General features: G+C 44.9%; 1 protein-coding gene across 1 annotated transcript in view; it reads right to left on the bottom strand.

The window, feature by feature from the left end:
• The window catches only part of LOC108789395, a 21,987-nt gene extending 9,684 nt beyond the window's left edge, over window positions 1–12,303 (bottom strand). The window contains exons 1-6 of the mRNA XM_018559392.1: window positions 12,282–12,303; window positions 11,439–12,074; window positions 9,609–9,879; window positions 6,732–6,882; window positions 4,451–4,629; window positions 746–768 (exon numbers count right to left, since the gene is read on the bottom strand). Coding sequence (XP_018414894.1) covers window positions 746–768; window positions 4,451–4,629; window positions 6,732–6,882; window positions 9,609–9,879; window positions 11,439–12,074; window positions 12,282–12,303 — 1,282 coding nt within the window. The remainder of the gene's footprint in view (window positions 1–745; window positions 769–4,450; window positions 4,630–6,731; window positions 6,883–9,608; window positions 9,880–11,438; window positions 12,075–12,281) is intronic.
• Window positions 12,304–17,392: the final 5,089 nt, after the last annotated feature.

Genomic DNA, 17,392 nt, shown 5'->3' with positions numbered 1-17,392 from the left:
GAGAGAGAGAGATGAGAGATGAGAGAGAGAGATGAGAGATGAGAGAGAGAGATGAGAGATGAGAGAGAGAGATGAGAGAGAGAGAGATGAGAGAGAGAGATGAGAGAGATGAGAGAGAGAGATGAGAGAGAGAGATGAGAGAGATGAGAGAGATGAGAGAGATGATGAGAGAGAGAGAGAGATGAGAGAGAGAGAGTGAGAGATGAGAGAGATGATGAGAGAGATGATGAGATAGAGAGAGAGAGAGAGATGAGAGAGATGATGAGAGAGATGATGAGAGAGATGATGAGAGAGATGATGAGAGAGAGAGATGAGAGAGATGATGAGAGAGATGATGAGAGAGAGAGAGAGAGAGAGAGATGAGAGAGATAGATGAGAGAGATGATGAGAGAGAGATGATGAGAGAGAGAGATGAGAGAGATGATGAGAGAGAGAGAGAGAGATGAGAGAGATGATGAGAGAGAGATTTTTAAAATCCACAAGCCAATAAATAAATAATTTTCTTTAACCTTTTTAGGTATAATGAGTTTGTTGTTATGTCATGATCACAGAACTGACAGACAGATACATAGTTGCAAAGAATTAGCTATAGAACAGAACGATAGATAAAAAAAATAGATTTACAGATCAATTGATTGATGAATAGAAAAATAGATAACTAGATAGAGGATAGATAGATATTGATACACAATATCCTAATTCTCCCCAACATTACAATTATCAATTGTAATTGATGTGCACTCTTACCTGTGTCGTTCCTTCACAAAGCTTCAAAAGATGCCAAGAGCTGGAGACCAATGTTCACGGCCCCAGCAAATATTTGACAATCCAAAGTGTAGAGCTCACTGTGTCCTCCTCTGTATTTATTAACTGATTTACACACATAGAAACTTCCTGGCATGCCCCTCACAGCAACATTGTGTACCCGCCACCTCCAGCCCCCTTCTAAAGGGACAATGACAATGTTATAAACTGGCCAATGGCTGAATGTAAATGGACCCCTAGGCCTAAGCAGACCGATACAGCCACCCAAAACTCAAGGTGGGCCACTCTCTGGCACCAGTTTTATGAAATGGTGTTCCCAGCTTCACCCACAATGCTGAAGATTTAAAGGAGAACTATGGGGTAAAGTGTTTTTCCCCATAGTTCTTCTAAGGGTGACGGGAGAACATAAACTAGCGTCCTCCCGCTACCCTAAGCTCAGTATATTGCAAGCTACAGCTCACGGTATACTGAGACCGCCGCACCCGGGACGGATCCCGACCTTACTGTCGAGATCCGCCCAGCTGCGTGAGTGACAGCTGGGTCTGCCTATCTAGAGGCAGAGCCAGTTGTACCCGCCCCTCTCCTGTCCATTCCTCCAGTCAGCGCTGGAGGATCGGAGCTCACTTCCTGATCTATTGAGCCCACGTGTGACAGTTTCATTGTCACACGTCGGCTCGAACTATAAGGTTGAGTGAAAAATCACTCACCTCATAGTTCTCCTTTAAATATTTCCCAATTTCTACAAGTATACACGGTTGTTGATTTGATAATGAAAGAGAAGCATTTGTATCGGTCAATGTAGACAACAATAATCCAGATATTTTTGTACTAGTGCAAGTTAGAAAACTGAAATAAACAGATTTCTTAGGCCGGCTTGATGCCATGGCGACCGTTGGCAGTGAGGATGACATCACAATTCTTCTGGCGAGATCCTGGGTGATGCTCCAGCACAGTGCAGGAGTATCTCATCATGAGATTTGGGATCTTTATAAATATCAGGATTCTTGCTAAGAAAGATTGTGCCATCACTCCTTCCTAGGTGCTGCGGGTGGAAGTTTATTAACATATATTTTCTTTTTGCAGCTTTTTACCACCATCAAAGGTCAAATAGATATGAGGGAGGTAGGTCTGATGTATTGAGTGGACTCAGGTGTGGGTCTGCTTTAATTATCAAAAGCATTGATCTCATAGATGCACATACAACACAGTTTAAAGTCTCATTTAAAAAAAATAAAGTTTAACATTAAACATACACTGAGTGGCCGGATTATAATGACCACCTGACGTTTGTAGGCAAATTAGCTATAATTACGGGCTGAAGTTGCTAGAGGGCCAGACCATTATAAATAGGGAAGCAGGTTGTTTACCACGACAGTAGAAGTGATTTGTTTCTGAAGATACGGGGAAACAACGCGATTTAACAGCCTCTGAACGTGGGATGATTGTTGGCGCTCGGAGCCATGGAGCGAGTATCAGCAAAACAGCAGAATTCGTTAATGTGTTCAAGAGGGGCTCATTGTTAAAGTGTTTAAAGACCGGACTGTCAGCCGAAAATCTGGGTCTGAACGTGCGAATTGTGGCCGTCAGCGACTAGTCAATGTTAGGGCAGAACGGGGGAGGGGCAAGACTGGTACAAGACAACTGAAGGGCAACAGTGCCGTGTCAGATTCCTCGCATCACCTTTCACCATCTCGTGGAGTCACCAGGCGGCCCAACGAAGTACTGATGGTCTGGTCATAATAATCTGGCCACTCAGTGTATTTTTCCTGAGCACAGAATATAGGCGCAGTGCTAAAACTTTTTTGGAGCCTATCTTAAAGAGACCCTATTATTAGAGGGGCACTGAAATGAAAATTTCAAAACCGAAACAAAACCAAAATTGTAAAAAATGTCAGGCCGAAACCGAAAGTGTTTTTTTATTCTAACTTTTTCAATTTTTAAAAATATTTTATTTTCATTTACTTTATTTATTTATTTTTATAAATTCTTTATTTTGAGGTTTACTCCTGTGAAAATGCACTTTTTCATTTATTTTTTATAAACTTTTTCAAAAATGTTATATTTATTTTTTATTTATTTATTCATTTTTTATTAAATATTTTTATTTTTTACTATACTTTTAGGGGCTTCGGGGAAATATTAGACTCCTGATATTTCCCCTTTAAAATAGAAAAAGAGATTGAGGACACAGAGTCTTTTTCTGCAGCCCCAGTTATAACAGGAATCCTCTATACTGAGTGTTCCTGTTCATTGATAACATGAGGACAGAGTATGTTTACTATATCCACAATTATGAATGGTCAGGAGGGGATGTAGATCACTTCCCATTCATTCACAACTGAGGAAATAGTAACCATACCACGTCTCCAATTATCTACAAACACTCAGTGATCACTGATCGCTGAGTGTTTGTACCGCTCTCCTTCCTGACAGCTGTCACAAGAGGCGGTGCGGTGCGGGAGGGGAGCAGGACAGGGGCTGCGTATTAATCACACGCAGCATCTGTCCTTCCCGGGAGCTGAGCGATATGGCCGTGCACACAGCACGGAGCTGTACGTGCCGGCCGATTCCCGTGAGCCCTTAGCGTCTGTACCATCCAGCAAACTGTATTTTTTGCTCCAAGCAGTGGCGTAACAATCACCATAGTGACCCAGGTGGCCGCTATGGGGCCCTTGCACAAGGGGGCCCGGCCAGACCACCCCCTGATGCCGTGCCGGCCGCCTGGGTCGCTATGGCTTCGAACGCGCCGCTGTTTAGATCACTGTCAGTGATCTGTGCGGCGCTGCGTTCTTCTCCACAGCCGCGCTGAGTCAATGAGAGCCAGCGGCGGCGGTGGAGGAGGCTGGACCCGGCAGGGGAGGAGGAGGCGGGGCCCGGGGGGACAGCAACAGAGAAGGAGGCAGGGCCAGTGACGGAGCAGGAGGCGGGGCCGGCGACAGAGGAGGGAGCGGGCCTTGCGATGGAGGAGGGAAGACGGAGGAAGAAGAGTCGGACAGGTAAGGAGTGTGACCTGAGGGTGACCCTGCAGAGCCCACCATAGAGAGTCTATGGTGGGCTCTGCAGGGTCACTCTCAGGTGAGCTGTGTGGGATCTCAGGTGGGCTCTTCAAGAGGTGTAACTAGAAATCACAGGGCCCCATACAAAATTTTGCTATGGGGCCGTGAGATTTCTAGTTACGCCCCTGGCTCCAAGGCTTCCCTTTTCCAAAATGGACTTTTCTTTCTGTTGGTGGTATTATAGGGCTTTCATTTTCTTTTAGGGTAGATTGATTTTTATTTTATGTTAATTCGGTTATTACTTTTAATAACACTTTGCCATGTGCCATGTAACTTCTCAAACATGTGGGCAGTGCTGAGAAAGAGGTTCAGTGTTAGGATTTAAATCTACTTCCAATGTATGCTTTAAACTTGCCCTTGGAACACATTGCAGACACTTTGTAAATGCATGGCTGTTTTTAACCGTGAAGGACAAGTTTTGGCCCTCGCACCAGCCTACTGGTTAACCCTTGAAGCTCACCAATCACTGGCTTGTATATCCCGCAAGAACGTGATACAGAGAAAAACACAAAACAGAAATTGTTTGGCACATGCACTTTATTATGTGCAGAATGTTTTTTTTCTTTTGTATGGCAGCTTATATCTGCTTCATCACATTGATTCCCAGCGGCTGGGTTTATTGCTGGGACGGGTCCTTGACCCGACCCATCCAGAGTATGGTTGCAGTGATCTTGTGGTAGACCAGCATGAGGAATGGACGGTCAACTTTTAACTCAGGGTTTGAGTACAGGGAGGTTGTATTGGAAGCAGTAACACCACTTCCCTCTGTTCCTCCTTCTGTGATGCTGGTATAAGACTGGTGGAAAATCTGTCAGAACAAATAGGTAAAGGAAAGAACTTAATCAAAAAGTTAAAAGATTGCATATATATATATACATATACGTTTTATAAATAAAAATTGAAGCCTGTGATACACTGCGCACACGGAGCCACGCGCAGCAAAGGAAAGAGGCGGTGCGTGGAGCTTTGCATGCAGGGTGTCCATCAATATCCTTTCCCATGCTCAGCTAGGCAAGAGCTGAGCGTGGCGAGATGAAAAATGTCATCTCTAGCCAATCGGCTCACACGTAAGAATCTGACATCAGGATACGGATTCAAGTGTGCTAAAGATAGATAGAGAGAGAGAGAGAGAGAGAGAGAGAGAGAGGGAGAGGGAGAGATACTTTTTTATTTAGTTTTACAAAACGTATGCCTTACGCTTTCCCTGCGTAAGGCATACGGCGGAACACAATTGTTCCCAGCTGGCCAGGTCAGTACGCCCTACGGAAGGAGATGAGACTGTTGTGAGATCCTCGTAGTAGCAATTGTTGTTACATTTGTTTACTCATTCCCTCCAGTGTTCTCTAGAATTGTTACATTGTATCTATTGTTACTAACATGTATTTATTCACTGCCAACTTCAAGTATCTCACCAAAAGGTAAAATACTGCAGCAAAACAAAAGGATCTTGCAGGGAATGTCTGAAATGTTGAGCTCAAGTTATTATTATATTATTATTATACAGGATTTATATAGCGCCAACAGTATGCGCAGCGCTTTACAATAAGTTCTGTGCAGACTTCAGGGAAATGCAGAGACCTAATCACACAATATATATTCATTCATATATACTCTATATGGCCACATTGCTAATAGAAAGATGAGCACACTGCATGGATGGGGGTGGGTCAATCCACCCCATTTTTGTTTTTTCAACTTCCTGCTAGGTCTCATTTTCTTCTGGCCTCTGGTGGTGGAAGGCCTGCACTCAAATTCCCAGGTCTACACACCTGCTGCAACCATTATGCCAGATGATACGACACATGCAGGATAAACCAACTTGCAGCTTACACAGGGCTGAGGACTCTTTCCTCCGCATGTGACAATACTGGGTGCCTGATTTGCCAATCATCAAGCTCCAGCATTGTCATGTGAAAGAAAGGGGGTGAGTCCCATGCTTTCCAATATCCCAAATAACCAGGCATTTCTGTTTGCTCTTAGGTGCCAAATGGGGTGTTTGGGTAGCAAAAGAATGGTGATGTGCTGGTGGTGGGGGTCATCCTTAAAGTGAATCTGGTACTTTGCCCTGCATGGACAAAACACTGGTTCACTGTAATGTTTATTTTTGCTTTTCTTCCACTGTATTATAGAAGAGCCAAGCTAGCATATTTAAATAATATTACGTTATTTATTTGCTTGTTATTTATAAAGAAGACTTTAACTCAAAGTAAAGTAAAGATTTACTATTTTATAGGAAGAAATGTTAATTGCACCTAAGCAGTATCCTTATGTATTTACCGTTCATCTTGAATGCCTTCTAAAAAAATGGCTGTGCTTGTTCTGTAGCCTTATATCTGCAGCGGGAGACCATCTAAGGAACTACTGACTCTGGCTGGTGATCACCATAGTTTTGGAGCCGCATTTGGTGATGTCATTACTGTCTTTCTCACTGTTCTCCTTGCTGGAGAGGAAGCTGTTCCTGGTGATCCGCAATGCAAGGTTCTCTCTGGTCCTGTTTCAATAATTCTTTGGATCTGTGCTTCCTTTACCTCTCCTGCTGCTTCTTCATTATTACCCCACCAGTCATTAGACCACCAGTCATCAGAAGGGGCATCTATGGCATAATGGAAGCAAAGCCCTGCCTCTACCAAGATGGTCGCCTCCACACAGAGACACAGTGCAGGACAAGGTATGGTAAGTCAGAAATGGAGGACAGATCAGCTACAGGGAGACCTCTGGGAATACTGGTCATTTGCCTCCTGCTGGTCTATTTTGGGAAGAGCTTCCACCGTAAGGGTCCTCTTTACATGCAATGGCCCTCAGCACACACACACAGAGGATGGTGTCCTAAGGAGGCTTTTTATCATATTAGGGGTACAGAACTGTTGTGCAACCAAACACTGAATCAAAAGACAAAGGAAAGATACTTACATCTGAAACTCGCAGCCTTGATTTATTTGACATTCTGGAGAAGTCGGCGTTGTCACCACTGAACATGCTTCCGATGCCCATTGTTAAGATGGCATTTCTTATTTTGAGCGGGATGTTGAAGGACACTTTGGGTATGTACAGGTCCACGGTACTGTGGAGGGAAATACACATCAGTGTCTGTATTAACAACACCAACTACGGTATCTCAGCGAGGGAAATGTAGTGCGCAAGCTACAGCAATCCCTATCAACCAATAAGAATTTGACTTATCTGATTGTATTCTAAGTGTTAAAGCTGGCAAGCAGAGATACCTACAGAGGTGAGAGCGGTTTTGCCTGCCAAAGTGTTTGTATTTATGTCGATCCAGTACTGAGATTTACACAGTTCCGTCACACAGCTCAGCTCTAGCTTTGGCAATGCAGAAGACCTGATTTTTCTGCAGTTTGACACATCTCCCCAATCAATAGGGTACATATTAGACTACTGCAGAGAGACCACTGCTTCTACACGGAGAGTGAGGGTCCGTCCCTGCTCCATGCTGGCACAAGACATGCTTTTTTGCTGTCACTTTTCAAGTGTAAACAATGTAAGGGAACTGTAGTTATTCCCACCTCGTGTTCATCTCCAGTGTCGTCACAAGGGGGGTGCGGGTGGTGCGGCCCGCACCCGGGTGCCACCATTGGAGGGGTGACACCAAAATGACTGACAGTGCGTCACTGACAGTCATTTTGGTGTCACCCCCCTCTAAAAAGTTGGGCACTCTGTCATGGGCCGAGAGCCCGGCAGTGTCAGGACAGAGGAGGGGACCCGGCGGCATACCTCATCCCGTCGGGTGAACATCGCCTCCTCTCTCTGCCGACATCCATCACCAAGATAGCCGCCAGCAGGCGTCAATTAGGCAGTTGCTCATGTGCGATGAGCAGGGGGGGTGTCACCCGGTCTCCGCTCCGGGTGACACCAGGCCTCGGGACGCCCCTGTTCACCTCCTCGAGTAAATCAAACCCATTGTGACAAAACACCAAAGGCTTGCAGTGCATCACGAGAGTTGAGATGCGAGTGGCCACATACAGGAATACAAACTCTGACTCCATTTAGATTGTTTCACAGAAAATATAATAATGATGAGCTCGTACTTTTTTCAGAAACAAACTTTTCTTTTTTCCCCCAAAGCGGAAGAGTTTTATGTAGGAAATAGGAATTGAACAGTCCAGCAAAAGTAACAAAAAGAAAGAAGCTTTCACTGCAATCTCCACCTTTGTTGCAGAAATGCCCCCCCGCCAAAAAAAATGTCACTGTGCCACTAGATGTCACCAGTCTTCTGGTTTGAATGAGAACTACCCACTCATTCTAAGCCCAGAGTGTCCTGGTCCCGCCCCATAGGGGTTTGTCATTATGCCATCCAGGGCTCAGAGTGCTCATGCAGTGACAGGCACACGTTATTGTGCATTAAAATTGGAGTTTCCATTGTTAACAAATCTCATGCATTGGGTGTTGGATGTCACACCACTTCCCCAAACTCCACCTGACCAAAACTGAGCTTATAATATTTCCTCCTCTCTGTGTCCCCCTACCCCGCTTCTCCATCACAATCAACAGTACAACAACCAACCCCTCGGCTCAAGCCAGGGTGCTCGGTGTAATCCTTGATTCTGAACTCTCCTTTCAGCCCCACATCCAATCACTATCCCAATCTTGCGGACTTAACCTTCATTTCCAAAATTCTCGCCTTTTTAACAAATGACACCAGAAAGCTTCTAATTCATTTCCTTGTAATCTCTTGAATTGATTATTGCAACTCCCTCCTTGGCCTAACTATACCCAGGCTCCTCCCCCCCTTCAGTTTATCATGAATGCTGCTGCACGACTCATCCACCTTACCAACCCATTCAGTGTCTGCCACCCCTCTCCACCAATCCCTCCACTGGCTTCCACTTGCCAATAAATAAAATTCAGAATACTAAAAAACACTCACAAAGCCATCTACAACTCTGCCCCGGCTAGATCTCCAACGTCATCTCAAAATATCATCCAAACCGTCCTCTCCGCTCCTCTTAAAGGAGAACTATGAGGTTAGTGATTTTCATTCAGCCTCATAACCAGAGCCGACCTGTGACAATGAAACTGTCACAGGTCGGCTGAGTAGATCGCGAAGTGAGCGAACACACTCACTCACCTCTCGATCTATCCCTGCAGAGAGTGGTGACTGTCACTCATGGCTCCCTGCAGGGATTCCCCCCCTCCCCTGTCCGATCCTCCAGTGCTGACTGGCGGAACGGACGGGGGAGGGCACAGCTGGCTCTGCCTCTGGATAGGCAGAGTCAGCTGTCAATCACGCAGCTGGGTGGATCTCGACAGCAATGTCGGGATCCGTCCCGGCTGCGGCGTCTCAGTATACCGCGAGCTGTAGCTTCCTATATACTGAGCTTTGGGTGACGGGAGGACGCTAGTTTGTGTTCTCCTGTGACCCTTAGGAGAACTATGGGGAAAAGCACTGACCCCATAGTTCTCCTTTAAGACCTCCTGCTCTCCAGCTCTCTCGTCACCTCCTCACCTCCGAGATTTCTATAGTGTCTCCCATCCTCTGGAACTTTTGGCGATCCTAAATCTCTTCATCTCTTCAGGGAAGCTGATCCCACCTCAATATAACAACTGTCCTTTTACTTCTTCCATCAGCTCATCCCACACAATTATTACCTTTTGTATCACTTGCCCCTCCTACTAGATTGCAAGCTCTTACGGGCAGGGCCCTTCTAACCCTCCTGTATTGAAATTGTATTGTAACTGTACTGTTTCCCTTATTCTGTGCAAACTGTTGGCTCTATATAAATCCTATATTATAATAATAATAATAATAATAATAATAATAATAATATATACCTGGTTCTCATTGAACAGAAGTATTTTTTTATCCTTTCGGTGCTCAGTTTCCGTTCCACCTTCTGGAGATCACCGGGTTTTGGTACGATGAGGAGAAGGGTTATGTTACTGGTATAAGGCACTTCCACCACATTACATCTCATCTCTTTGTCCTTGTACGTTTTATATGTTCCTTGTTGGTGCATCATTGGAACTGTGACTGGAGCCTGCCCATCCACCCTGAAGTTGTCCTCTTCTGTACCTTGTGGGTTAAATTCTTTTTGCCATTTCGCTGGAAGAACAAAGAAATGTTTCCTTTAAACTCCTATGGTTTGAGTTCAATTGCTTTCTTTATATTTTACATTTTCAAGATCTTGTTTTATATACTTTTTGTTACTGTTTATATAACATATTTATATTACAAATAAGCATTTAATCCCTTCGTGACGGGAGACGTACACTGTACGTCCCGCCACGAAGTTCCTAAATGACTGGCCAGGTACACTGTATGTGACCAGTTATTTGCAGCTCTGTAATGCTGGTAACAGCTGATTCTCAGCGGTTACCATTCATTAAAGGAGAATTATGAGGTGAGTGATTTTCACTCAGTCTCATAATCTGAGCCGACCTGTGACATTGAAACTGTCACAGGTCGGCTCAGTAGATGGGGAAGTGAGCGAACACGTACCGTCGCTCACTCACTTCTCGATCCATCCCTGCAGAGAGCGGGGACTGTCACTCACGGCTCCCTGCAGGGATTCCCCCCCTCCCCTGTCCTATTCTCCAGCGCTGACTGGAGAACCGGATGGGGGAGGGGGCGGGCACAGCTGGCACTGCCTCTGGAGAGGCAGAGCCAGCTGTCCATCCCGCAGCGGGATGGATCCAGACAGTATTGTTCAGTATTGTTCGTTGCGACTACCACAGAAAACCATATACAGATATTAACACTAAAGCTGAATCTCCTAGACCCGAATAGCATTCGAGAGCTCCAGAATGAAATTCGGATCTGGAAGCCTCGGCTTTAGTAATATAGGTATATGGCTCCCAGACCCAAATGGCATTCGGGTTCCGAGTTTCTGAATTGCATTGGGGAGCTGCTGAATGCCACTCGGGTCTGGGAGACTCAGCTTTAGTTATATATGTATATGGCTCCCAGACCTGAATAGCATTCCAGTTACGGATTTCTGAAGTGCATTTGGGAGCTCCTGAATGCCATTCGAGTCTGGGAGCCATATACAGTACATATATAACTAAAGCTGAGGCTCCTAGACCCGAGTGGCATTCAGGAGCTCCCAAATGCAATTCAGAAACTCGGAACCCTAATGCCATTTGGGGATCTGGGAGCCATATACCTGTATTACTAAAGCTGAGACTTCCAGATCGATGGCCTCAGCGGTTAGTTTGTAAACTTTTTGTGATTGGACATTTTGGAATAATGGCACTTTGCCATTGCTCCAAGCCATCCACAGAGCTCACGCCTCTAACATAGAGTAAAGACTGTGACAGCTCCTGCCTCATTAGTTAGGTTACACAAGCAGTGGGGAAGCCCGCTGCTGTGTGACCTAACTACCTGGCAAAAGTCGGATTATTAAGTAAATAACAGGGAGCGCTCTGTGTATGACAGGTTACAAAGCGGGGAGGATTTCCCTGCTGTGTAACCTGCTAGAAGCCTATCTTAATGAATAAAAAGCTGTCAGCTTCAGACTTGAAGCTGACAGCTTTTTCCTCCATAATACTAGGTGAGGCTCTGCCTGACCTGCCTCCCGTGACCACACGTCCCTGATCTGCAGTTTTGTAACATCTGTTACTGCAAAATCTATTTTCTGTAGTCAACAATAAAATAGTTCTTACCTTGAAAGACTGAATAATCTAGGAGAACCATCAGTATTTTGGGATCTAAATTTTTTACCATATTCTGTATCTTATTGTGGGTTCTGTTGCTCACAAGCGTATTGATTATTTTCTCAGCACCCTGAGGGTCACTGAAGTTGATGGTTTCAACGGAGACGTTGTAATAGTAAGACACATTCTGTTGGAACTGCGGGAAAATATCTGCTGATCTGTCGATGAAGATCTCATTACCGAGCTTGAATTCCACCTCCTTGATTTGCTGAGTTACCCTTTGAAGGAACTGTCTAAAGCATTCATGCAGCTCCTGGTTGGTTTTGGTGTCGTTCAGGCCCATGGCTTGCAGAATTTCCATGCGAGTTGTTGATTGGGCCCCGAGAGCCAGCATGGAGAGGGTGGTATAGATGCTGAGTGGTGAAAAAAATAGGTTTGGCGGGGCTCCTGCTGATCGCATTGAAACAAACTTATAAAACTGGACAGCAAAGTTCATATAAGCTTCAGATACCTCTGACTTTTGCCATTCAGGGTAATGGTTGCAGTTGTTTCCTCGGTTCCATATAAAAGAGCCAGTCACAAGGATCAGCGAGATGAACAAATGGAGGAAAAAAAGAATCTTCATCTTTCTCACCTGTTTCACAGCTGTGTAAAAAAGAAATAAATTTTTTAGAGTAATTCAACAGTGAACTGTTAAAGGGATCCTTTGGACTTCTTGCCAGTTATCCTCTCATGGTATAAAAAGGTCCCCTCATAGGCGTGCGCACCGGGTGTGCCTGGGCGCCTGTGGCAGCCCTCTCAGAGATTGCACAGGCAGCCAGCGGGGTGCGCTTCGGGGACGCACCCTGGTACCAGGGTATGCACTTCCATCCATCCCGCTCAGCTCTCCAGATGGCCGTTTAACTAGAGTGTGAGTAGGGTCTCTCTCTCTCTCCCTCAGCTATAGAGAACTACATTGCTGTATAATGTATTGCTGGGATTTGTAGTCCTCTATAGCTGACCATAATATTCTGCATTGCTGTATAATGTATTGCTGAGATTTGTAGTCCTCTATAGCTGATGGTATTATTCTGCATTGCTGTATAATCTATTGCTGGGATTTGTAGTTCTCTATAGTTAATTGTATTATTATGCATTGCTGTTTAATGTATTGCCGAGATTTGTAGCCCTCTATAGTTGATTGTATTATTCTGCATTGCTGTATAATGTATTGCCGAGATTTGTAGTCCTCTATAGCTGATGGTATTATTCTGCATTGCTGTATAATGTATTGCTGAGATTTGTAGTCCTCTATAGTTGATTGTATTATTCTGCATGGCTGTATAATGTATTGCCGAGATTTGTAGTCCTATATAGCTGATGGTATTTTGCATTGCTGTATAATGTAATGCTGAAAGTCCCTCTACAGCTTGCGTTTGCAGTCATCTTCCGATGATCATCTGTCCGCCCCTCATTGTAGTCAGTGGAAGTGGAAGTGGAAGTGCAGTCAGTGGAAGCCCGCCCCTCTTGGGGGCGGGCTTGTAGATGATCGCAAGTACGATCTGCCTGTCCAAGATGGGCAGATCGTATGTTTTTTTAAATTACTTTACAACCCTTGCAAGACAAAAGATGTATCCAATAAAAAAAATGAAAGGAGCAAATAGCAAAGGGCAGTAAGGTGAAGGCACCCAATCTGCCTTCACCTCACTAAACCTAGACCAGCACACGATGGGTTGGTTGCCTTCACATCTAGCACTTTGCTGCTTCCACTGTTTTATTAACTGAGCCCAAAATAGTAATGTTAACCTGCAATATTTCAGGCTTTGAGGAGCTGAAAACCCCAGCATGCCCTGGCAGACAACAAAATATTAATGTTTCTCTAGACATTGAGCCATTGAGCACAACTTTATCCAAATCTATCTATCTATCTATCTATCTATCTATCTATCTATCTATCTATCTATCTATCTATCTATCTATCTATCTATCTATCTATCTATCTATCTATCTACTGGTCATGGAGGGATTTTTATTATTGCTTTGTATAAATTCTCAAGATAAGTATAAAATTACATTGTGGTTATGGTCTCTATTAGACATGTAAGCTGCGGAAAAATTTGGTTCGGATATTTTGGGATATGGAATTCGGAACTGAAATTCGATTCGGCTTCGAATTTTCTTTAGTTTCGGATGAGTTTACAAATATTCGTTGCGAATACCACAGAAAACCATATACATATATTAATAATAAACCTGAGGCTCCCAGACCCGAATGGCATTCGGGAGTCCAACAAATTTCTGAATACCATTCGGGAGCTCCCGAAAGCAATACTGGTCTTGTAGCCATATTAAAGCTGAGGCTTCCAGACCCGAATGGTATTCGGGAGCTCTCGAATGCTATTTGGAAATTCGGACTCCATTTGGGTCTTGGAGCCTCAGTTTTAGTTTTATGTATATACAGGTGAAACTCGAATAATTAGAATATTGTGCAAAGTTTATTTATTGCACTAATGCAACTTTAAAGGTGAAACTAATATATGAGAGAGACTCATTACATGCAAAGCAAGATAATTCAAGCCGTGAATTGTCATCATTGTGATGATTATGGCTTACAGCTCATGAAAACCCCAAGAACCCCAAATCCACAACCTCAAAAAAGTAGATTATTACATGCAATCAATAAAACAAGGATTGTACATAGAACAATATCGGACCTCTGAAAAGTACAAGCATGCATATGTACTCAGTACTTGGTTCGGGCCCCTTTTGCAGCACTTACTGCAATTACTTTTGCACGATATTCTAATTATTCGAGTTTCACCTGTACATAAGTAGTATTCTATAATATGAACGAATATGCGTAGCGGCAACATTGTGACCCGTATATACATACAACTAAACCTGAGGCTCCCAGACCCGAATGGCATTCAGGAGATCCCGAATGCAATTCGAAAAATGAAGAAACAGAGGAACAGGCAAAGAATAGGAGTTGGACAGCAAAGAAAAAGGGACCCTCGTCTAGGAACAGGAGACATCTCACCTGTTATACCTTTTCAGAGCAGTGCCCTGTAGTCAGAAGAGTCAGCAAACACGTCCCAGTACAATCACGTTTGAGAAAAGGCTTCTGTTCAATCTCTTAAAGATGCGGTCAGATGTTCCATCTCCCTTAGATTTGTACGAATTTTGATTTGGAATGAAACAAATTGCACATGTCCAGTCTCTATCCAGTGTATGGACTTGCACTATTGGACAACATGACCATACATGTCTTTGGAAAACAAAATCTATCTCTCTATCTATCTATCAAAATAAAAATGAAAGTACAAATAGTATAATCTACCGTTAGAGCTGCGCTTACCTGTCCTCTGCAAAAACACAAATCTCTGCGAGTCTGGCACTTATATTGCCCATGAAAAGGTTTGCTAATCAGATGCATTACCAGGTCACAATGACCTGACCCAACAACAAGGACTGAGACTCTGGACAGTATTAAACATTACCATAGACACAGTGAGGGGTTTGTGAGTGCGCCAATCCCCTGTAAAGGAAACCGGTCATGAGACAGATACAGAGTTTTGCCCCTTGAAATAGACAATTTCCTATAGGATTGGTTAGACTGATGAGCACCGGGGATCCCTCAGGAACTGATAAACATTTATGATCTTAAAGGAGAACTATGGGGTCAGGGCTTTTCCCCATAGTTCTCCTTAGGGTAACGGGAGGACACAAACTAGCGTCCTCCCATTACCCTAAGCTCAGTATACCGCGAGCTACAGCTCGCGGTATACTGAGACGCCGCAGCCGGTGCAGATCTCGACATCGATGTCGAGATCCGCCCAGCTGCGTGAGTGACAGCTGGCTCTGCCTATCTAGAGGCAGAGCCAGCTGTACCCGCCCCCTCCCCCGTCCATTCCACCAGTCAGCGCTGGCGGATCGGAGCGGGGAGGGGGGAATCCAGCAGAAAGCCGTGACAGGATCGAGAGGTGAGCGAACGCCGGTATGTGTTCGCTCACCTCCCGATCTACTGAGCCGACCTGTGACAGTCTAATTGTCGCAGGTCGGCTAGAACTATGAGGTGAGTGAAAACCTCTCACCTCCACCTCATAGTTCTCCTTTAACACTTAAATGATGAATACCTGTGACTCCTCACCCCACTAATGATGACCACATATGAAGTCACTGCCACGACTTATAACCACCTGTAACTACCCTTCCCACCAATGATGAACACCTGTGAAACCGCTCCCGACTACTGATAACCATCTGTAAATTCCCTATTCACTAATGACAACCACCTGTGTGTCCCTTACCATCAATGATGAGAACTAAAGGTGCCCATACACGGTACGATTATCGTACGATAATCGCGGGAAATCCCACGATCGTACAATAATCGCAAAGTGTATGGAAGGCGTGCGACCGTTTCTACTGTACCATCGCACGTCTTCCGTCGAACAAGCAGGCTGGAAAACCCGCCGGGAATCTTATGATTCTCTGCGAGTTAGTGGCATGCCGCTCGACAACTGCCGCACGGGCCGGTGTGCGCACACTGCCCGTTCAGCATTGCAGTCATGGGAAGCCCGCCCCTCAGCGGGGTGAGCTTGCGATGATCGCAAGTACGATCTGCCTGTCCAAGATGGTTTTTTAAAATTACTTTACAACCCTCGCAAGACAAAGACTCATCTCTTCAGGAAACCTATCCCACTATCACGTTCTCAAACAATTCATCCCCACGCAGCTCCTTCCTCATGTATCACTTCCCCCTCCCTTTTAGATTGTAAGCCCTCAGGGGCAGGGCCCTCCTTACCATCTTGTCTTGAATTGTATTGTGATTGTAATGTCTGCCCTATATTGTAAAGCGCTGCGCAAACTGTTGGCGCTATATAAATCCTGTATAAAAAATAATAATAATAATGGTCTTGTGAGGGTTGTAAAGTGTATGGCCACCTTAAGACCCCATTCACACTGAGCGTTTTGCAGCGCGATTTCCACTCAAAAATCAGCCAAATATGAAGCTCAATGCAGCTCTTCCAATCAGGACCGATTTACTCTCCCTGCTGCCCCAAGGCCAGGTTCCGCAATGCCCACCCCTCTCCGCCACCCCCCCACCCCCACTTGACATCGCCAAGATCACTTGTAAAAACAAACAAGTGGTTTCCCCGCTCTACATTTAGTCCGGCTTGTGCAAAGCAGGGCTAAATGTAAAAAACAAATTACTACCAGGCGCCCCCCGGAACTCCATGTTCCAGGCGTCGGGAGACTTCAAACTTGTGCCACCCCTCTCCTCCCTGCCGCCCCAAGGCCGGGCCTCGGTGGCCTTGTCGGGAATCCGGCCCTGCTTCCAATGCATTTCAATGGAGATGTTCATATCTTGCAGTTCAATGTGGCCTGTAGCTTGCAGCTGAAGCTTGTCGGTCGAACATGAGCTATTTTTCGGCAGATTTAAAGCAATTTGGCCCCAATAGACTTTGATAAACTGCCAAAGAAGCGCTACCTAGCGCGACAAAAACTTGAAAAGCTTTTACTGCTCATCAGTTTAGTGTTATCAGTGATTGATGGGCCTAGAATTATTGCTCTCACTGCGACGTTCGTGGCGATATTGTTGTTTTCGCACGTAAACAACACGTGTTGGTATGTGTGGCGTAATTGTTGTTTTCGCACGTAGGCGCACCGGAAGCGTATTTACTTTTATAAGTGCATGCACACGGTGGCGGGGAACATAAAACGTTTTTGGGTGTTTTTTTTTTAATTTTAATATGAAACTTTCATTTTTTTTTTTACTTTTTTTTTCCTGCTTCACCAGCTTCTCACCAGAGAAATGACAGCTAAAGGTGGAAGTGATGTAATACACATCGCTTCCGCCTTTAGAGAGAACGGAGGAGAGATCAGCGGTGGGAAATGTGGATCTCTCCTCTGTTCTCTGTACGGACAGCTGCCGTGCCGGTCCTGGGCTCGCAGGGGGGACAGCGGAGCCCGGGATAACC

The sequence above is a fragment of the Nanorana parkeri genome, unplaced genomic scaffold (genome assembly GCF_000935625.1).
Source record: "Nanorana parkeri isolate BGI_ZX_2015 unplaced genomic scaffold, ASM93562v1 scaffold392, whole genome shotgun sequence".
NCBI lineage: Eukaryota > Metazoa > Chordata > Amphibia > Anura > Dicroglossidae > Nanorana > Nanorana parkeri.
Note: the sequence above shows the minus strand (reverse complement) of the source record. Positions and strands in the feature narration are given on the sequence as shown.